Below are 23,418 nucleotides of genomic sequence, written 5' to 3'. Positions count from 1 at the left end.
CTCCAAAGACCTGAATGTTCCTGTGTCTACCGTGCGCAGTGTCATCAAGAAGTTTAAAGCCCATGGCACTGTGGCTAACCTCCCTAGATGTGGACAGAAAAGAAAAATTGACAAGAGATTTCAACGCAAGATTGTGCGGATGTTGGATAAAGAACCTTGACTAACATCCAAACAAGTTCAAGCTGCCCTGCAGTCCGAGGGTACAACAGTGTCAACCCGTACTATCCGTCGGCGTCTGAATGAAAAGGGACTTTATGGTTGGAGACCCAGGAAGACCCCACTTCTTACCCCGAGACATAAAAAAGCCAGGCTGGAGTTTGCCAAAACTTACCTGAAAAAGCCTAAAACGTTTTGGAAGAATGTTCTCTGGTCAGATGAGACAAAAGTAGAGCTTTTTGGGCAAAGGCATCAACATAGAGTTTACAGGAGAAAAAAAGAGGCATTCAAAGAAAAGAACCCGGTCCCTACAGTCAAACATGGCGGAGGTTCCCTGATGTTTTGGGGTGGCTTTGCTGCCTCTGGCACTGGACTGCTTGACCGTGTGCATGGAATTTTGAAGTCTGAAGACTGCCAACAAATTTTGCAGCATAATGTAGGGCCCAGTATGAGAAAGCTGGGTCTCCCTCAGAGGTCATGGGTCTTCCAGCAGGACAATGACCCAAAACACACTTCAAAAAGCACTAGAACATGGTTTGAGAGAAAGCACTGGAGACTTCTATGGTGGCCAGCAATGAGTCCAGACCTGAATCCCATAGAACACCTGTAGAGAGATGTAAAAATGGCAGTTTGGCGAAGGCACCCTTCAAATATCAGGGACCTGGGGCAGTTTGCCAAAGAAGAATGGTCTAAAATTTCAGCAGAGCATAGTAAGAAACTCATTAATGGTTACCGGAAGCGGTTGGTCGCAGTTATTTTGGCTAAAGGTTGTGCAACCAAGTATTAGGCTGAGGGTGCCAATACTTTTGTCTGGCCCATTTTTGGAGTTTTGTGTGAAATGATCAATGTTTTGCTTTTTGCTTCATTCTCTTTTGTGTTTTTTCATTTAAAGGGAACCTGTCACCACGTTTTTGGAAGATGGGATAAAAATAGCGTTAAATAGGGGCAGAGGTGGGCATTACATTAGTGTGTTTGTTATGCGTTTATTACCCACCTAAGTTGCCGAAATACCTTTGCAAAGTCTCCGTTTTCGCCTGTCAATCAGGCTGGTCTGGTCAAAAGGGCGTCTTGTCTTCCCCCAGATTTTGCGTAGTTTTCCGTTGGTGGCGTAGTGGTGTGCGCATGCCCAAAGTCCTGAATCCTCTGCCAGGGGATTTAAAAGAGCGCGCTGTTCGTTTTCATTGGTGATCGGTGGGCGCGGCCATCTTCCTTTGGCCGCGCGTGCGCAGAAGCGGCGCTCTGCTGGCCGCGGCTTCAGGAAAATGGCCGCGGGATGCCGCGCGTGCGCAGATGGATATCGCGGCGGCCATTTTCCTGAAGCCGCGGCCAGCAGAGCGCCGCTTCTGCGCACGCGCGGCCAAAGGAAGATGGCCGCGCCCACCGATCACCAATGAAAACGAACAGCGCGCTCTTTTAAATCCCCTGGCAAAGGATTCGGGACCTTGGGCATGCGCACACCACTACGCCACCAACGGAAAACTACGCAAAATCTGGGGGAAGACAACGCCCTTTTGACCAGACCAGCCTGATTGACAGGCGAAAACGGAGACTTTGCAAAGGTATTTCGGCAACTTAGGTGGGTAATAAACGCATAACAAACACACTAATGTAATGCCCACCTCTGCCCCTATTTAACGCTATTTTTATCCCATCTTCCAAAAACGTGGTGACAGGTTCCCTTTAAGACAAATTAAATGAAGATAATAATACCAAAGAATTTGTCTTTGCAATCATTTTCGGGAAGAAACTGAGTATTATCTGACAGAATTGCGGGGGTGTCAATACTTTTGGCCATTACTGTAGATAGCCCCTATAGTGCATCACAAATCTTTTCTCATTTGGACTGAAAAATGTGAAACATTTGGTGTTCATTGCATACAGTTTGGTTTTAGTAGTAGTATTTAAAGGGTTATTCCCAATACAAAGGGAACCTGTCACCAGGTTTGGCCGATAAGAGATACGGCCATCACCTTTCAGGGCTGATACAGAATTTTATAATGCTGTATTTCTGCCCCCTACCCGACCTGCAAGAGAAGAAAAATAACGTTTATTATTCTCACCTGCGGGGTGGTCCGGTCCGATGGGCGTCACTGGTCTTGGTCTGGCGCTTCCCTTCTTCTTGTGATGCCGCCATCCTGCTTGCTTTGTTTGGATATATTAAGTAAACCCAGAACTCATCTTAGGTGACCAAACGGCATTTAATAGGAATCACTACTGTAGTAGAGAAACGTTTCGGTCTTGACTTCAGACCTTCGTAAGGTAGAGAAATGGCGTTGTTGAAGTCTATGTACAGTCAATGTGCTGCATGCCACCGTGGCGCTCATGGACGCGGTGTCCGCCGCTTTGTGTGCTGCTTTGTGTGGATGGTGGGTCTCCTCGGCACCCCTGCGCAGGCGTACTTCTCTGCCCTTCACTGCAGTGCGTGGGTGCTGGGAAAGAGCCCTGGCGAAAGCGCACTGCAGTACTTTGCTCTGCCCTTAACAGGATCGCGAAATACGCCTGCTCAGGAGCGCGGTGCCGAGGAGGCTGTGTGGATGACAAAGGGATGCGTCAATCCATATGAAGCAAGGAGGACGGGGATCGTAAGAAGATGGGAGGCACCGGACCAAGACCAGTGACACCCATCGGACCGGACCGCCCCGCAGGTGAGTATAACAAGTTATTTTTCTTCTCTTGCAGGTCGGGGCTGATATACTGCATTATAGAATGCTGTATATCAGCCCTGAAGGGTGATGGCCGTATCTCTTATCAGCCAAACCTGGTGACAGGTTCCCTTTAAAATTATCAGCTATCCAGTGCATAGGTGGTAATTTGCGGATCGGAGGGTGCCAACTGCCCTGACTCCCACGGATAGCTATAATAAAGCTGTACAATGCCCGGTCAGAATGGATTGGTGGCCCACATGAGCACTACAATTCTGTCCATTTCATATGGGACTTGCAGAGATACCCGAGTACAGGACTCCTTTTTATTCCTTCAGTCCCATAGAAAATAAAGGAAGTATTGGTTCACTTAAATTGTTGCCTCATTCTCTGGATCATTGGGGATCAAAAAGGTTAGGTACCCACCAATCCTCAAGTTATAGCCTATCCCGTGGATAGGTGATATTTGTAAATGTTGGGAATAATCTGATAATATATTCACCTCCCCTCATAATATACAGACAGATACATTCCCCGAGATACTGATAATATATACCCCTGGATCTGAGCAATAAGGGGGTCTATGGTGGGTCTTTTCACCAAGTTGGCTGTTTCTCTGTTGCTTTCTAGGTACTCTTAGCTGAAAGCATTAGTCCTGGCGTCCATCGTGACAGTGTGCCGCATCTCTGCTATGCAGGCTTCCTCATCCAGTTCAATGAATTTAAGGGAGCGATGAGCCGCGGCACTGTACTCAGTCTTTGCACTGTACCGTTGCTCATTGGGTTCTGTTATGTGTTCTGCATGATGCAAATTTTCTTCTAAAAACTTGAACAAAATGGAAATCCAGGTGGAGACCATGATAATCAGCGGGGTACCTCTGCTTCAGTTGTAATGCAGCCGATGGATTTGCACATGAAATCCATTTGTCTGCTCCTCTAAACGGAAGGTGCAAAGAGAAATGTGATCACAGCTCGGATTCATTTAGTCTCTGAGAGCAGATCTTGAGGATCTTTGCTACAGGTCAATTTCGGTGCCTAGAAATCCTCCATGGATAAGGAATGTGTACATAGATGCTATGCTGCCGTGTGTTGTCTATGAATATACTTCCTGAATATAAGATTAGTGGTGCCCCACTCCCCACACTTTTTTGTTAGCCCTGAAGAACCTGGAACGACCTTTGGTAGCTTTTGCTGTAGTTGCCCAGGCAAAGTGCAATGTAGAAATTAATAACTTTTTGTACCTTGTTTATAAGTGACTTCTTATGCAATATCTAATATGTACAGGAGAGCAAGTGTCGCCTGATGGCTCTTTGCCCTTGTGTTTGGAGACAGTATCCTCTGCTCTACTTACACCTGCTTATTCATTAACTTAATGTTTCTCTCTTTCTAGATAGCCGACCTCCAGCTCCATAAACTTGATGAATTGGACTGCTTGATCCGAGGCCTCCTCTATGTCGATTCTGTTGGCTTTAATGGCCGTCCAGAATGCTACTACTTTGACAACCCAACGAACCCAGAACAGTGTCAGAAGAAGCCATATTGCCTTGATAATCCTTATCCTATGTTGCTGGTTAACATAGGTTCAGGAGTCAGCATTCTTGCGGTATATTCTAAAGACAACTATAAAAGAGTCACTGGGACCAGGTAAACGTCGTTTTATCCCTGAGAGATCTTCCATTCACCACAGATAGATTATACATATGGGGCAATTAACCTCTTGGCCATGCACCACCTGAGGACATAGGAGGACCTTCACCATTCATCCTCTCGGCCATTTGGTAGGGAAGTGGCTAAATTTGTCTGCAACTCTTTCTCTTGAATTCTAAGGTTGTTGGTGTCCCTATAACTGCCATATACTTTTGTGCAGAAGGCCATAGTTATATGTAGTGCTCATGTAAGGTCTGATAGGGTCCCATAGGTGAAATAAGAGACTATATTATTTTTTTTTTTTCGAATTGCTTTTTCAAAGCGACCCCCAACAACCTTAGGTTGAGACAACTTTAATCACAACACTTGTCATGCTACCAACGTTTACTAGGTGTCACAGCTACATCAAAACACAATATAAATTAATGTGGTCGTATCGCATGACCCCGAGGGTACTGCAGTAAGCATGTCACAAGAAGTCCAACAGCGTCAGATTTTTTGCGACTTGCTTGTCGCAGTACCTTTAGGCTATGTGCACACGTCAGGATTTCTTGCAGAAATTTCCTTAACAAAACTGGACATTTTCTGCAAGAAATCCGCATGCGTTTTTTTTGCGTTTTTTTGCACATTTTTCTCGCGTTTTTTGTGCGGATTTTTTGCGGATTTTTCCAGAGGTTCCCAATGCAATAATATAGTGGGAAATCCGCAAAATTAATGAACATGCTGCGTTTTTTACCGCGATGCATTTTTTTTGCGGAAAAAAGCAACATATGCACAAAAATTGCGGAATGCATTCTAAATGATGGGATGCATATGTATGCGTTTATCGCGGTTTTATAGCGAAAAAAACGTGAAAAATCCAGAACGTGTGCAGGCAGCCTTAGGGTCACAAGACAACCACATTCACTTGCGTTGTGCTGTGATGTAGCAGCGACTCATAAAGGCTAATGTATGTAAAGCGCTGTGGAAATAATAGCACTGTGAGTAAAATATAGGCGATAGAGTTAGCTCACCAAAAATATCCAATTATTCCATGTACACGTTACTTCGTCCTGGACAAATGTATGGAGCAGTATATAGAAAAAAATGTTCTACCTCTAAGTTAAAATTCCAAACGTTGTTATATAATGATTAAAATTCTATAGCGCTCAGAAAATAGAGAAACCATTAGGGAGGAAAGAGCTACGTGTTTTGTTCATACTCCTTCAATGTTAAAGAAGCCCTCCCATAAAAAGTTTTTTTTTTTCCTCGTAATATATTTCACTCCTCATATTATATAGCACTGTGTACTTACAATTGCTCATTTTGCGTTTCTACCCAGATAATTCTTCTTTCTTTTTTGTATGTAGAAACAGGAAGCTTCTTGTCTCCATAGAAATCATTCTTCTCTTCAACTCCTGACCCACCTGCTCTGCCCCTCTCCACTGCCATTGACTTTTGCAGTGAGTAATGACTCATACAGGGAAAATTGACCTCCTTTTTTTTTACATAGAGCTTAAAAGGGTTCATTTAGTCAGTTTTTAATGGAATAGACCAAATGGAAAACAGAAGAATTAAATGGTTAGAAGGGCAAAATGAGCAATTGTAAGTACACAGTGCTATGTAATATGATTGCAATTTATTAAGAGGATAACAATTTTGATGTGAAGAGGGCTTCTTTAATCAGAGCTCTGATTAAGAATGCATGCGTGCCATCGCAACGCGTCGTTTATTTTTTGAGTGCTATGGAATTTTATCCATTGTATGATAAGGTTTGGCATTTTATCCTATGTAGCTGGAATGGATGCTGCCTTTTTCTTTATACTGATGTAGCAGCGACATGCGACAAATTTTGGTCATGTGACAGAAGTTGCGGCAATGTCGCCTTGTAGCCTGAGCTTTATTCTAACACTGGGTATTATCTTGGATAAGTCTACAAGACAATCATTCATAGATAATATATTTTTGTTCTTGGCTGTTATGCTCTCACAATGTCATAAAGAACATCATAACATAGGGATTTTGAGATCTGCATATATCACACCTAGCGTATGTGATTGTGGTCAGAAATATAATCATGGCGGGGGTGGAATTATATTCTACTACTATTTCCCCAATTTCCTACTAGAAAAATGTTAAAAAATAATTCTAGCTAAGAGCAGATTGGTTTCCTGTCATTGGATTTCTGGAGCGTCTCATGGAACTCGCGGTCATGGGATGTTAACATGACAGTTGCTGTTTTTTAGGCTTTGTTCCGTGAAAGACAAACCTACACCACAAATGTACCACAACGCTGCACCAATAAGTGTAGATTGTCTGCCCATATGATTTGTGTAATCATCAATTATTACATTTTTGTGTCCGGTTTTCAGTTTGGGAGGAGGAACATTCCTTGGCCTGTGCTGCCTGCTGACGGGTTGTGAGACATTTGAAGAAGCTTTGGAAATGGCCGCAAAAGGAGACAGCACTAATGTGGATAAACTGGTGAAGGATATCTACGGTGGGGACTATGAGCGCTTCAGCCTTCAGGGCTCTGCTGTTGCTTCTAGGTAACTTTTATTTCTCTGACTTTATAAATGTACAGTCATGGCCAAAAGTATTCACACCCCTGGAATTCTGTCAGATAATTCTCAGTTTCTTCCTGAAAATGATTGCAAACACAAATTCTTTGGTATTATTATCTTTATTTAATTTGTCTTAAATGAATAAAACACAAAAAGAATTGTCCTAAAGCCAAATTGGATATAATTCCACACCAAACATAAAAAAGGGGTGGACAAAAGTATTGGCACTGTTCGAAAAATCATGTGATGCTTCTCTAATTTGTGTAATTAACAGCACCTCTAACTTACCTGTGGCACCTAACAGGTGTTGGCAATAACTAAATCACACTTGCAGCCAGTTGACATGGATTAAAGTTGACTCAACCTCTGTCCTGTGTCCTTGTGTGTACCACATTGAGCATGGAGAAAAGAAAGAAGACCAAAGAACTGTCTGAGGACTTGAGAAACCAAATTGTGAGGAAGCATGAGCAATCTCAAGGCTACAAGTCCATCTCCAAAGACCTGAATGTTCCTGTGTCTACCGTGTGCAGTGTCATCAAGAAGTTTAAAGCCCATGGCACTGTGGCTAACCTCCCTAGATGTGGACGGAAAAGAAAAATTCACAAGAGATTTCAACGCAAGATTGTGCGGATGTTGGATAAAGAACCTCGACTAACATCCAAACAAGTTCAAGCTGCCCTGCAGTCCGAGGGTACAACAGTGTCAACCCGTACTATCCGTCGGCATCTGAATGAAAAGGGACTGTATGGTAGGAGACCCAGGAAGACCCCACTTCTTACCCCGAGACATAAAAAAGCAAGGCTGGAGTTTGCCAAAACTTACCTGAAAAAGCCTAAAACGTTTTGGAAGAATGTTCTCTGGTCAGATGAGACAAAAGTAGAGCTTTTTGGGCAAAGGCATCAATATAGAGTTTACAGGAGAAAAAAAGAGGCATTATAAAAAAAAAAATAAAAAAAAAAATAAAAGAACACGGTTCCTACAGTCAAACATGGCGGAGGTTCCCTGATGTTTTGGGGTTGCTTTGCTGCCTCTGGCACTGGACTGCTTAACCGTGTGCATGGCATTATGAAGTCTGAAGACTACCAACAAATTTTGCAGCATAATGTAGGGCCCAGTGTGAGAAAGTTGTTTCTCCCTCAGAGGTCATGGGTCTTCCAGCAGGACAATGACCCAAAACACACTTAAAAAGCACTAGAAAATGGTTTGAGAGAAAGCACTGGAGACTTCTAAGGTGGCCAGCAATGAGTCCAGACCTGAATCCCATAGAACACCTGTGGAGAGATATAAAAATGGCAGTTTGGAGAAGGCACCCTTCAAATATCAGGGACCTGGAGCAGTTTGCCAAAGAAGAATGGTCTAAAATTCCAGCAGAGCATTGTAAGAAACTCAATGATGGTTACCGGAAGCAGTTGGTCGCATTTATTTTGGCTAAAGGTTGTGCAACCAAGTATTAGGCTGAGGGTGCCAATACTTTTGTCTGGCCCATTTTTGGAGTTTTGTGTGAAATGATCAATCTTTTGCTTTTTGCTTCATTCTCTTTTGTGTTTTTTCATTTAATGCTAAAACATAACATTTATTAAACCTTTAAAACGCAATAACAGCATAAATAAATCATTAATTAATATATGTGCTCATAAACACCAGTGCTCAAGTAAAAAAAGGGTTTTGGTTCAATCTCACCCATATGAGTAGTTCTCTCTCGTTTCTCACAGCTCATTCCATGAGAGCACTTTCCCCATTGAGGGGCACCGGCAACACCAGTCGGTATTTCGGAGTTTCAAATGTCACTGCAGGCAACTATTTAATAGCCTACTTTAAACTTCCCCTGATGAATTCCCGTGACAGGGGAGGAAACGCGTTGGGAAGATACATTACATAGGGAGGCTACATGATTTATGGGTATCCTTTAAAGCAGTATGACACTTGGGTACTGCCCTTGTTAGGGCAGGAGACGTACAGGGGCACGACAAGGAGATATAGACCCCAAGGTCCCCCTCTAGAACTGTATATTTGTTTCATCCTGCTGGTGCGGTTTATCCTCATGGAATGAGCTGTGAGAAACGAGAGAGAACTACTCATATGGGTGAGATTGAACCAAAACCCTTTTTTTACTTGAGCACTGGTGTTTATGAGCACATATATTAATTAATGATTTATTTATGCTGTTATTGCGTTTTAAAGGTTTAATAAATGTTATGTTTTAGCATATATTGAGGCTGACCATGCTGTAGCTGGTATTCTTGCTGATTGGTCAATTAGTGGCAGAATAGATTTTTCTAGCTATTTTTGCTGGATTGTTTTTTCATTTAATATAAATTAAATGAAGATAATAATTCCAAAGAATTTGTGTTTGCAATCATTTTCAGGAAGAAACTGAGTATTATCTGACAGAATTGCAGGGGTGTGAATACTTTTGGCCATGACTGTAAATGTCATAATCCGTATATGTGACACATAGAATAATAATTTCAGGGAATAAATCATGTCCTCATGTCACCTTATCGAAAGATTTCCCCAAGCTAAAACAGCTTACTGTGGGTGTTCCCGGGAACCTGATCTGCTGCGATCAGGTGATCGCCAAGGGCGGCTGTCTTCACCGAAGGTGTTGTCTTGGGGAGGCAGCATGTTTAAAGGTTTTGCTTTTATTTTATTCCTGCTTCTCCCCTGAATGTTCCATAGTTTTTTTTTCATTGTTTGTTTTTTAAATCCAACATACAGTTCCAGAGATCTAGGCCTTTTATTTAGTGCTGCTTTTTCTTTTACTAAGGAGGCGTTTCTCAGGATTCTTTGGGGTTGTGTCTTTAGGCGCTTTGAATTATTACCCTGTGAGCAGCGCCTCCTTGGTGAAGACCTTAAAATTAGCGCTAAATAACAAGGCTAATTGTCTGGAACCATATGGTGGATTTAAAAAAAACACACCATGCAATAATCAGGGAAGCATGGGGAATAAAGTGAGAGCAAAAGCTGAACACTTCTGATCTGGTGATGGGTCTTCTTTAAGGTCATTTAGGAAATCCATTAATACATAGTTTTAATTTTTTTTGATAATTTTTCCTTGGCCGAATCCAGAATGTGTGACATTTTTGTTTCACTTTTTACTACTTAAAAAACACCTGACACTTACCATGCTTATGTAATTTTTTGTCACTGCTTTCCTGAGTCTGGCATTGTGGGTTATTTAATTTTTTTATTTTTTTTTTAACCTGTTTCTGCACCTCTCCATTACTGAGATATGACTCTCTATTACTCTAAATTACCCAGAGAAGCATTAATGATCATACCTCCATGGCTAACAAGACTAGATTTAAAACTGGGAAGAGGGGGCCATATCTCAGGAACAAAGATGTACAGGAACAAATAACCGACAACTCCACATTCAGCCATATATTTATGGCTAGTGAGTGATACGTCCTCTTTTAAGATCCTCATTCTAATTTTCCAAAGGTGATACCCAGTTGCGACTACCACTTACATCCATGTCATTCCGGCTCCTGGTTAAAGAGGTTGTCAAAGATTTTTTTTTTCTATGGGCCTAATAAGTAACAGGCAAGTAGTTGCTGTTCTACGCAGTGCTGGCTCTGAGCTGTCACTTACCACTCCTGCCGGCAATTCAGCTGCTCCATTTCAAAACAGCAGCTTTTCCTTTTCCGGGTGCTCTGTCCACGGTTATCCACTTCCAACATTATCTGGAAAGATAGCCAACTCCCCGCAGTTAGGATGCGGGGAGCCGGCTGTCGGTCAGCATGATATTGGCAGTCACACCTCGTCAACAGAGCGGAAAGGAAGCCTCTGCTCTGTCGACATAAGGTCAGTGGAAGCCACTGAATCGCTGGCAGGAGTGGTCTGTGACCGCTCTGGGTCAGCAAAAATTGTCGTCAGGTACAACATAGGTTGCATCTACCTGCCTGTTATGTTCTTAGGCACATAGTAAAAATAAAATGTGGTCCTGGAAATCCCCTGTAAGTAGAATATAAGGGGATTTGTATATACAAGAATGAAGGCAACATGAGCCTTGCCCGTTGAGAGCAACCTGTATGTTAGTGGAAATCTATCATGCCTGTGTCTACACATATTAACACTTTTGTCCTTGCTGTCCTTCTCAAAGCTTTGGCCACATGATGAGCAAAGAGAAAAGAGACACCATAAGTAAGGAAGACTTGGCAAGAGCGACCCTGGTTACCATTACAAACAACATAGGATCCATTGCTCGTATGTGCGCCCTCAATGAGGTAATGATCACATTTCTTCATCTATTCAAATGGGATTTACAAACTGGTTAGGCGAAAAACTGAATTACACCTATTCCGCTATATACTCTATATACCGTCCCAGTTAGTTGAAATTCTACCGTTTAAAGGGGTATCTGAGAATTCTGTATTGTTTTTCCCGCTATTGTTCCTCCTGGAACTGTATCAATAAATTAACAAATTACTCATTATCATTTCCCCTGTTAGTGGGGACTGAGAACCACCCAAAAAAAAAAAAAAAAGGTAAATGGAAGTTAAATGGCCCCTTTGGATTCACAATGTCAGGATGGCGTATCATTACCGGGCTGCCTCACCGAGCACTGTGTCTCACAGACTTAGAGTGGAGCAACAACACAAATGCTCAACCACCATTCTGTTAAGTGAGGATGAATTGGAGACCCCCGTTTCAGTGGTAAGTGGGCGTTAAATCATTGGGAGGCCCAGCAATCAAGCATTACAGGGATTGTCTGGTGAAGACAAGTTATCACTTACGCATAGGAGAGACGATACCGTATTGATCATTGGTACCGTCATCACTTGTCAGAACGGGGCACTTGTAGACAGTTGGCGTGGAGGAGCAATGTGTGCGACCTATGCTCCATTCATTCCCTATGGTGCTACTGCTGTTAGGCATAAAGAATGAATGCCGTGGTGGTCAGGCACCCTACTTTGTAATAGTGATGAAAGGTCTCTCTTTGGTGGTGGGGGGAGTAAAAAATTCCCCCAATTACTGATTGATGTAGGTGTCGGTTGTCTGACCTCCGCCAATCAGTAAGGTGATGCATCGTTTTTACCGGACAACCCCTATAATCACCTGTCCTTGGGATAGATGATTCTTATATTTTGTAGGATAAGCCCTTCAAGAGGAAACAAATTATTATTTATAAAAGTAAAGAAAAAAAGTCTTTGGACTGATGATCGGCTGCGATATTCTACTTTTTCAATCCCATGAGCTGTTTCTCAGTGTATCAAGACTGGAGATCGTCTTTTATTGCATTTTTTTGGGGTGAATTGCAGTATTTTTTTTTTTTTTTAATTTAGAGAATTTATTTTTCTTTATAACTGAGACTCCTGATGACTATGGATATGTTTATGTCACTGTAGTAGAGAATGGAGATTGTAAGCCCTGCACGGGCACAGACCTGCTTGGTGAATGAAATCAACATGTCATCGTCTTTCTGCTTTCAGCTTCTTTACAGTGTTGCCTTGTGGCATGGAGTTCAAGCAGCATTGTACAGGGCTATCAAAGCATGAAGAACTGCAGCAGAATCCTAGAGTCGGATCCCCGCCATAGCCTGTGCTTCCTATGACCGTTTCTGCTGTGCCATAGCCTGTGCTTCCTATGACCGTTTCTGCTGTGCATGCCGTGTGTATTATACCTCTGTGTCATGTTCGGCAGCACACATTGTTCAGTTCTGGGTTACAGAAAGGGTTCATTAGTCATCCTAAATGTGTCATGTGTAGGGTAGATCACATTAGTCCTGTATTCACCTGTCTGTAAAGCAGCCCTATTAAATGAGCCAACAAGTGGTAAATGCCCCTTTCTAACTATCGGCTCATCTAAACAGGTGGGCAATCACATAACAAGCACGGAAAAAAAACTCTTGTTCGTCAGGCGCGATGATTTTGAAGCCGGCTTATAAATCATCTTTATTGATGGCATATCACCCCATGTAAATAGTGTGCTGCCGAGAACATTCGTGTTAACGCGTTCTGTGCACATAGAATGTTTGCCGGCCTGTCGGAAAAGGCAGTCAGCTTTCATGTAGCCGATCGGGGTTCCTTAACTAACTCGACTGGCCTGTTTACAAGTCTCTCAAAGCCTATGGTTAAAGGGAACCTGACAGCTGATTCATGGTGCCCAAATGGCAGGCAGCATGAATCCGACCCTGGCGTCATTTTTGCAACCTTGTAGGTTTCACTCTGAAATGTGGCTGCTTTACATTCCTTTAAAAGCTGGATGGGGACAATACAGCTTGGATGACTAGTCCAAGAGGCTGGTCAATGGTGGTCTTCCCAGCCCGGTTACCATTGGCTGACATACACATATGGGGAGACCTGTCAGTCGGGAGAAGCTGCCAAGGACCCGACTCTTGGTCTAGTCTTCCACATTGCATTGTCTTTCCCCCCAGGATGGTCGTGCCATGACTGCTGTGCGTCTTATAGGTAGCACATTGTGTCATCATAGCGTTGTGGTATTTGGGCATATTTTGGGTACGGTGTAAACACAGTAAACTTCTCCTACCAGGCCCTCTGCGCCATATAAATGACACCCAATGTGGGTGCATCCTAGCAAGTACAGTGTCTACACAAAGTATTCAAGCCTCGTGTCTATAGACAAGTGTCCTTTTAAATGTATCAGCTTTTTAGGGATTTGTGCCATAGCGTGTTCTGTTTTCACACCATTTATTATTTACTTTGTAGGATCTTTTTGTTGTTGTTTTTGTTGTGTGCCCATGTACTGTATATACACCAAGCATCCATAACATTAAAACCACTAACCAGTTTAGTGAATGACATTATCTTGTTACGTCGTCCCATGGAGAAGGGGAGATATACTAGGCAGCGATACAACAGTTTTTGAAGTAGATGTATGGGAAGCGGGAAACATGGGTAAGTGTAAGGATCTGAGTAGCTTTGGCAAGAGCTAAATTGTGACAAGTAGTCTACTGGGTCACCGCATCCAAGAAATGGCAGATCTTGTGGGGTCGTCCTGGCTAAGAATGGACAACTGGTAAGCTAAAGACCCCGTACACATTAGATTAATGTCAGTTGAATCTGCCAATAGTCATCTAATGTGTTTGGTGGCCCCTTGATTCTTCTTTCGAAAGATGATGTGGGGGTATTAGACTCTGGCAAGTCTCATTTTGGACGCCTAATCTGATCGTCCGCTACTAGATAGCTATATTAGAGGACACAAGTATGTTAGGCCAGAGCAAGAGCAAAAATGGCTGACAAAGCTATTGATGACTATGATAAAGAGTGTCAGTAGACATATTGCCTTGCAGCTTGCTGTGGATGAAGCTGCATAGTGCACAATATTTGTAAAATGTTCTGGCTGATGGGTGTATATATGACCACATATTCTAGGCTTGTCATGGGCTGACATCTAGTGGCCAAAAGGCCAAACTGGATAAAAGGAATCCCAGGAAAACCAGCAAGTAGGAGCTTCTTCTTTTCCTTGAGGGTTCGCTCACATTAGCGTAGAAATCGGACGAGTGCATTGTGAGTAAAAATCCCATTGCACTCTGACTAATGTTACTGAACGAGTCAGTGCTGGTCTGTGAGTTTTTTTCCAGGTCTGCTGTGCATATATAATTTCACAACCCTCCTGCATGTAATAAACTTGCACCCTTTAGTGCTTTTCCTGTAGCACTAAAGGGTGTTTAGGGTTGTTTGACCTAATAAATAATTTTAAAAAAGTTGTGAGGTCCCCCTTCTTTTTGATAACCAGAAAAGGTAAAGCAGACAGCAGGGGGCTTATTGTATCAGGCTGGAAAGGTCCCTCATTATTGGCCTCTGCCCAGCCTAAAAATCCCAGCCCGCAGCCGCCCCAGAAGCGGTGCATCAGATGCGCCATTTCTGGTGCTTACCTTCACTTTCCCGATTGCCCTGGTGCGGTGAAAATCAGGGTAACGGGGCAACATTGGTGAACCAGGGAAAGTGTCGGGGAGTGTTTTTTTTTTTTATTTATTTTTAAATAAAGGTTTTTTATGTTTGTGTTGTTTTTATTACTGGGTTAGTAATGGGGGCGTCTGATGGACACATCTCTATTACTAACCCAGGGCTTTATTCCAGCTGTGATTTCAACCCCAACTACCATACACCCTGACTGCCAACACATCAGGGCAATAGGGAAGAGTGACGGTGAAGCACCAGAGTTGGCGCATGTCATGTGATGTGCCACTCCTGGGGTGGCTGTGGGCTGGTGTTTTTAGGCTGGGAAGGGACAAATAACAAGCGACCTTCTCAGTCTGATTATATCAGCTCTCAGTTGTCTGCTTTACCTTTGCTGGTTTCACAATAGGGGAGACTCCATGTCATTTTTTAAATTTATTTATTTGATTAAAAAAAGCCTAAAACACTGTAGAATAAGCTCCACATGAAAGGCACCAAAGGGTGCAAGTTTATAAGATGTAGAGGGCTTGAGAAATGACATATCTACAGGATATCCATCTATTCTATCTCTTTATTATCTATCTCTAATATATCTCATATATTTCTTTCATCTATCTGTCTATTATCTTTATATAAGATTGCTTTTTTTAGGTGTGGAAACGAGCTTTAAGTTACATAGAGCGTTATAGTATGTAAAAGATGAAGTTCCAACTTTTCAGGATGAACATCGGAGCAATTTTTTTTCATACACAGATGTGAGTGAGCCCTTAAAGGGGTTGTCCGGTCCAAATCAATAAGTCTGTAATCATATGTATGAGTTATACATACCCCAGGCCAGTGTATGGAGCGGAGGCCGGACAGTGTGCGCATCTGACTAGAAGGTGCGGCCTCGCCCCATACTAGTGCATATATTCCCCGAAAATGAGCATAATGCACAGGAATGTTGTTTTGCTCATTGTCACACTTCTTGTGTTACATCTATCTATCGATCAGGGATCGGAAACCCTAAAACGCGTAGGCCTTCTGAACATTTTTTTTAATTTATTTTACCTGTGTGTACATGGAGAAAAAGTATTTTTTAAATAATTTTGGGGAGTGAGGTACCTCCCTCTGAATTCCATGTCTGCCCTTGCATGACCGGCCCTGTCTCATGTGTTGCCATGTCAGTGATACCTCTGCTTCAATAATTGGGCTGATTAATCTTTGTTTTTTGAGTAAATCCTTTTGTATACCTCCATTTGTAGAACATTGACAGAGTGCTGTTTGTTGGGAACTTTCTACGGATCAACATGGTTTCCATGAAGCTGCTATCCTATGCAATGGATTACTGGTCAAAGGGACAACTGAAAGCCCTCTTTTTGGAACATGAGGTGAGAGAAGGAGGAGTTTAAAGTGGTATTCTGCCTATATACAGTTAAGGTAAATCCATAGTAACCAAATTAGTGGGGGTTCAGATTAATAGGATCTTAGACGGCACACCAGAACATAAGGTGTATCCAATCACAGGCTGCAATCCCCGGCAAGCGAAGAAGCGGATGCCATTATGTCCAGTCTATGAAAATACTTAAAGGCATGTAGTTTTCGCTTTAAAAAAAAAAACTAATAGGGTTTTATTAAAAATCTTAAACTGCCTCTACGTATTACAGTGTATGGCAGACTGCAAGATCCATCATCGAGGTTGTTCTGGCTGCATGAACTATTACTCTTATCTTTCTTCTCCTGAACCATATTATGCCAAGCTGATTTATGACCACATAGTCCTCTGTTAGCTTAGAAGATCATTGAGGAGAACAGAGATAAGGGTTACAGACCATGCTGTGACAGATTCACTATTAACTTCTCTGCAGTCTATGTACTATGAGGGCTATAGTAGCCAAACATTCCAAATATTTTTCATGAAACTTTATTGCAAAACTTACATGTATATCTTTAAAAATAAATTTTTATTAGTGTCAAATAACAAATCACAGACAATTAAAAAGTATAGCAAAAAAAAACACCAACCAAGGCCCAGCTAGAACAATGGACTACCGGTACCTTAGAATGGTCAAGTACAAAAGCCATACAGAGCATATCGGCGGGATATCCCATATAAAACAATGTATTTGTCTGCAAAAGATGGCGGCATATCCCCAATATATAATATTACTGGAAAGGGTGTCATGCAATTCTAAGTATTAGTTATCTTGTATTAGTTCAGGTATCCGTATAACACTGTACACCAAAGAAGTATGATCACACTAAATTTGCAATTTAATAGACATCCATAATGGTACTTGCCCACCCAATCTCAGCCTGTATACATATCCATTGCATACATAAGTATTGGTAGTTTACTCATATTCCTAAAGATCTGAAGGGTTTATATTACCTAAAGGCATGCAGATTGCTCAAGTGCACCAATCTCAGACACGGTGAAGCACGTTTCGCATCCTTGCTTTATCAGGAGGTAATTAATATTGAAATCAAAGGGTATAAATAGCAAGGTGTAACTAACATCTGTTTATGTCACACATTGGCGGGTTCTCTGCATGATGCTCCACCTCACATCCGTGACACGACAGAGACCAATGACGAAATGTCAATACATCCATTGCCCGTTGTTTATGGCACTGAAGGATACATTGATGCTCCACCATGTAGGGTAGGCAGCTCATGTGTGACGCCCGCTGCTCTATGTGAGGAAGAGGGAGAATTACCTAGTGAAATAGTTAGAATGAAATCTACAGTGGAGCTACTGTATATACTAACCCTAAATAGTGATATATTTAGGATACAATACTTAGTGGAATTAGTGCTATCTAGTCACTAATGATGTGACTTCACAGATACAGCAAGTGTAAAATCCCTCTAAACTTAAGGTGTACCCGTTATTTCACACAAAGCTGTAGAAAAGCTTAGTTGTGTTGCTCTCAACCTGCACAACATGCTAAATAGTTTTTGTGCACATACCAGTCACATACAGTATTTCCAGAAATTGTCGATTTCTATGCTCTGTAACTTGCCATTCATTTTTCTTTAGTGGCTGTTAACATGTTAAATGCCTCTGTTAATCTCTGAAAGCAGAATTTAACATTAGCATGTCTAAACCCCCCCACCCTCCACCCATTGGTGACCCTGTCACATGATCGCGGGGCACCAATGGGTCGGCATGACAATCGTGAGTTTGCAGGAGACCCCCTTGGTTGTCATTGCCAATCTGCTATGAGCGCCGCCCCGTGGCCAGTGTACATAGCAGATGACCATTTCTGCTACACAGAGCAGGGCTTCAGCTATGTGCAGCGCAAGCGATCAGAAATCACAGCTTAAAGCCTCCTATGGAGAGGAACAATGTTTTTTAAGAAAATTATAAAAGTTCAAATCACTCCCTTTGTTGTCCCATTCAAAATACAACAATAAAAAATACACATATTTGGTATCTCCGCATTCAGAAACGCCCAATCTATCAAAATATAAAAATAATTAATCCGATTGGTAAACGGCATAACGAGAAAAAAAATCAAAACGTCAGAATTACGGCTTGTTGGTCACCGCAACATTGCAATAAATGCAATAACAAGCAATCAAAATATCGTATCTATCCCAAAATAGTATCAATAAAAACGGCAACTCAGAGTGCAAAAATAAGCCCTCACCCAACCCCAGGTACTGAAAAATAAAGACTCTACAGGTCTCGGAAATTTGCGTACCTTTTTTTTTTTTTTAATATATACATACGTTGGTTTTTTTCACCACTTAAATAAAAGAAAACCTATACATGTTTGGTTTTTTCCCCCGTTTTCCAGTACATTATATGGTAGCATCAATGATGACATTCAAAAGTACAACTCTGTTCTCAAAAAACAAGCCCTCACATGGCCATATTGATATGAAAATAAAAACGTTGTGGCTCTGGGAAGAAAGGGTGCAAAACTCGAAAAAATGGCCCGTGGGTGAAGGGTTAAATCTGAGGTAGTGGACAGCATGTTAGAGAGAAGGGAGACACCTAGTGGCCGGCAGCTTGGAGTGCTTTTCATGGGGAAAGGAATATCATTTGTAAAGGGGTTATCCGGTACTTTTATATTGATGGCCTACGCTTAGAGGTGGGGTACAACACCCAGCACTGCCTGCATTCAGTGGTCCCGGTGCTAATGGCAGCTACATGTTAGCAGAGCAGAAGAGCGTATCTCCATCAATTGTATAATGGCTGCAGCGAGGTAGTGCAGATCCACCCTGGTTCATTCGAATAGGGGCGGATGTGGCGAACCCAGCCGCAGCCACTATACGGTTGACATAGTTGGGCTGTGCAGCTCCGCAGCTAATCACATCTGGTCTACAGTAATAGGCTATAAATATAAAAGTACTGGAAAACCCCTCAGAATAAAGTAATTTGCACATTGCTTCTTTTGCAAAATATCTATAAAATGCGATCAAGTGAAAGTACAGTGTTGTGAAAACCTTCTCTATGTGTCTATTACAGGGTTACTTCGGGGCTGTTGGTGCCCTGCTGGAGCTTTTCAAGATGAATGACGATCATTGAAGGAAGACCCCCGCATCCAATTTCTGTGCTGCTCATTGCTGGAGAAGATCCTTCCTTCAAGAAGACACATAAAGCCATTTTACACCTTCATGTTATACCCTGTAAATAGTCACTGAGAGACTGTGTATATATAAATATTATCTGTATATTTTACTGTAAAAACAAACTGTGCAACAAGGCCAAATGTACTGTAGTGATCGGGAACTAATTGTAATGCGGTAATTCTTTATATTTATTTTTATGTAAATAGCCTTTTAATCTGCCCTTTTGTTGGGGGCTGCTGCAGGTACAACTATAAATCTAATTTATGATTTTACATCTTTTAAGCTAGTCTGAAGCGAGTCTAATCTGTTCTTGTAAAGGATGTGTATGACGCACAATGACATCACATAGTTATTTCCCATTGTGGGGCTGCGCAGTGGGGCATTGGGGTATTACTGGACAACTTGGTAATCTGGTTACTGACAAACCTCCAGTCTGGCCAAAAGTTCCTTTAATCCTGCATATATTGGACCTGATACATCACAGGGAATATGTAATCAAAAAAACAACCTACTGTTTAAATCAGGTTTTTATGGTGCATTTATGTTTTTCTTTTACCCCATGTCACAATCTTTATTTAAAAAAAAAAAAATCTTGCTATTTTCACACCAGCAATTGTTATATCCAGAAGTTCACATGTACTTTAGCAGCAATAGACTGACTCATACCTTATTCCATTGCATGGAAGCATCTAATGAGCGTGTGAAAGGTGATTAAAAAGGATGGGAATCAGGGTCAGCTGTGACATCGCCGATCATCGTTGGTTGATCTTGTATTAGCAGTGTATTGAGATGTTACTTTTCACTGTACTCCTGTCTGTCATGGTAATGAAACTGCTGAAAATTATTTTGTAAAGAGGTATGATTCGCTAGTATCCGCAGTGGCAAGATTAAAAAATATTTAATGCAGATCGTGATATGAATAATATTTTTTTAAAAATACATGGTACATTTAACTTATAATCCTGATTTAAACAGTAGGCCTTTTTTTTATTAAACACTCCCTTTAAATACACATGCAAAATTTACTGAAAAGATCCTGTTAGTTCTCCTGACATGTTTGTTTTAGTTAATTTTTCATGAAGCTCAGTGTTGTGCTATTCCCGTTTTTCCTTTTGGAAATCTTTGAAAAACTTGATAACGAGGTGTCACCTAACCCTCTGGCAATGGGGTGACATTATCCAGTCAGTGCTGAACAGATGAGAATATTGAGGGACATAACCCTAGCAGAAAGGAGCCTCCAGGACACAACCCTAGCAGGCAGGAGCCTCCAGGACACAACCCTAGCAGGCAGGAGCCTCCAGGACACAACCCTAGCAGGCAGGAGCCTCCAGGACACAACCCTAGCAGGCAGGAGCCTCCAGGACACAACCCTAGCAGGCAGGAGCCTCCAGGACACAACCCTAGCAGGCAGGAGCCTCCAGGACACAACCCTAGCAGACAGGAGCCTCCAGGACACAACCCTAGCAGGCAGGAGCCTCCAGGACACAACCCTAGCAGGCAGGAGCCTCCAGGACACAACCCTAGCAGGCAGGAGCCTCCAGGACACAACCCTAGCAGGCAGGAGCCTCCAGGACACAACCCTAGCAGGCAGGAGCCTCCAGGACACAACCCTAGCAGGCAGGAGCCTCCAGGACCCAACCCTAGCAGGCAGGAGCCTCCAGGAAGGCCACCTTAATCTCCTTACATTGTTGCATTTGGCCTGATTTTGGCTTTGTGAGATCTCAGATTACATTGCAGCTTTTTCCGAGAATGTCAGACTGATATCAGAATATTAGTTTCATTCTAGGTGTCACCTAACCCTCTGTCAATGGGGTGACATTATCCAGTTAGTGCTGAACAGATGAGAATATTTAGGGACATAACCTTAGCAGACCGTAGCCTCTGGGACACAACCCTAGCAGACAGGAGCCTCTAGGACACAACCCTAGCAGGCAGGAGCCTCCAGGACACAACCCTAGCAGACAGGAGCCTCTAGGACACAACCGTAGAAGGCAGGAGCCTCCAGGACACAACCCCAGCAGGCAGGAGCCTCCAGGACACAACCCCAGCAGGCAGGAGCCTCCAGGACACAACCCCAGCAGACAGGAGCCTCCAGGACACAACCCTAGGAGGCAAGAGCCTCCAGGACACAACCCTAGCAGGCAGGGGCCTCCAGGACACAACCCTAGCAGACAGGAGCCTCCAGGACACAACCCTAGCAGACAGGAGCCTCCAGGACACAACCCTAGCAGGCAGGAGACTCCAGGAAGGCCGCCTTAATCTCCTTACATTGTTGCATTTGGCCTGATTTTGGCTTTGTGAGATCTCAGATTACATTGCAGCTTTTTCCGAGAATGTCAGACTGATATCAAAATATTAGTTTCATTCAACTTAATCTGAATGAGAAGACTTTAGATTCATGCAAGAGACATTGAGTAACGTCAATGACATGCCTCCTCCCCCTTTTAATATGTCCCTGAAGGTTTTTTAGTGGTCCCACTAAAAGTGCTGCTAAAGCTATGTGCTGTCATATAAAGCGTCATACTCTCATATAAGAAAACTACCTTACCAATTTTGCACAGCGATTGACATTTCCTTCAGAACACTTTATTTTATTTAAAATTTAGTTTGTTTTCTCTTTTCTTCACTTTAATTTTTCGTATTTTTTTGGACATGAGCATTGCTTGTGCCTTTTTATAAATAGATTTGTGATGTTAAATGCTAAAACTCGCCATTGTGAGTAATTTTAAAGCTGGAGCTATGAGACCTCTCTGGCCACGATACGTGTCATGCTTCCAGAGGTCGCTATGTGCAGCTGCTACTTGTCCATGAATGGGGTCACAATGAGACCCCTTAAGTACCACAAAAAGCGAGGCACAAAAAAATCTTGACTTTTTGCGTTTCGCTTCCCAGGTTACTGGACCGTCAGGGGCGCAATGCAACTCCTTTCAACTGCAATACACTCACATATAGGAGTGGGTCATAGCAATCTTTGGCCATGCGACCTTGTCGTGGCCACAATCTCGGTGTAACTCCAGCCTGACACTACATTATATTCTGTAAGGTGGCTCTAGCTGACAGTCAGTTGTTGGATAGACACTTTCTGCATGATAAGCCAAACTAAGCGAATCAGTGGGCTCAGAGTTCATGGTGGTTTGGTGCAATATTTATGCCCCCTCAAACCCTGTAGCATGAAGTAGATTCTTCAGAAGTTTCCAATTGCCAATATTTAAGTGGAAACTAAACTTCTAAATCATTTTTTTGATATTTATCGCTGTTGGTCTGAGTCTTGAAATGCCTTGTGATTGTTCAAAGGGGCAGAAGAGTTTCGCTTATCCTCGACTCAGATTATAGACTTTCTAATAGGCCGACACACCTCTGTTTGGCAAGTCGTAAACTGATTGCTTCCGTCCCTTGTTTTAAGCAATTGTTGGGGGTCTTAAGACCACTGATGAAAAAATTATTTCAAAGCTGGGTTACCTTCCAATAATGCCCATGCTCCCTTCAAGGACATCAGCTAAACCAACCAATTTTGGCAGAGTAGACCACACATCTAGTGTGTATTGGGGTGTCCCAATGCCACCCAATAGTAGATATCGGGGAGTAGAAGAATCTTGCATGTTGGATTTCGGCACGCTGAATCGCGTGTTCTTATGTCAGATAATCCGGACCTAGAGCTGCCCGGCAGCAGTCACCATCTCCCCTCAGCGTGCAGCCTCCTGACTCTGAGCACACGTCTTTGATATTGGCAGAATTGAAATGACTTGGACTCATTCATGGGAGATTCTGATCGGCTATTATATGTCCAGGGTCACGTTTGATTGATTTTCTTTTCCGAAACAAACTACTGTATAGACAATTTTTTTTAATCTGACTTCTAAAAGTTTTATTTTATATGATAAGACGCAAATAACTTGTGTAACAATGCGGTTCTAATGTACAAATGGTACAGAATATTGTACAGCTCATGTCTTTAATTCACAAAAATGTTATGCCTTATTTTTTTTATTTTAGAACTTAAACT

The 23,418-nt window shown here is 42.4% G+C and overlaps 1 protein-coding gene across 6 annotated transcripts in view; it reads left to right on the top strand.

Moving 5' to 3' along the window:
* Positions 1-20,344, top strand: part of PANK1 (pantothenate kinase 1) — a 59,303-nt gene extending 38,959 nt beyond the window's left edge. For 4 of the 6 annotated variants that reach the window (XM_077258935.1, XM_077258934.1, XM_077258939.1 and 1 more), the window contains 5 exons: positions 4,188-4,441; positions 6,796-6,972; positions 11,093-11,216; positions 16,097-16,222; positions 19,312-20,344. In XM_077258935.1, coding sequence (XP_077115050.1) covers positions 4,188-4,441; positions 6,796-6,972; positions 11,093-11,216; positions 16,097-16,222; positions 19,312-19,371 — 741 coding nt within the window. In that variant the 3' untranslated portion in view covers positions 19,372-20,344. Of the gene's footprint in view, positions 1-4,187; positions 4,442-6,795; positions 6,973-11,092; positions 11,217-12,422; positions 13,743-16,096; positions 16,223-19,311 lie in introns of those variants that run through there. The other 2 variants (XM_077258937.1, XM_077258936.1) reach the window with 2 other exon arrangements.
* Positions 20,345-23,418: the final 3,074 nt, after the last annotated feature.

The sequence above is a fragment of the Ranitomeya variabilis genome, chromosome 4 (genome assembly GCF_051348905.1).
Source record: "Ranitomeya variabilis isolate aRanVar5 chromosome 4, aRanVar5.hap1, whole genome shotgun sequence".
Classification (NCBI taxonomy): Eukaryota; Metazoa; Chordata; class Amphibia; order Anura; family Dendrobatidae; genus Ranitomeya; species Ranitomeya variabilis.
The sequence above is the reverse complement of the archived record's forward strand: the minus strand, read 5'-3'. Positions and strand labels throughout refer to the sequence as shown.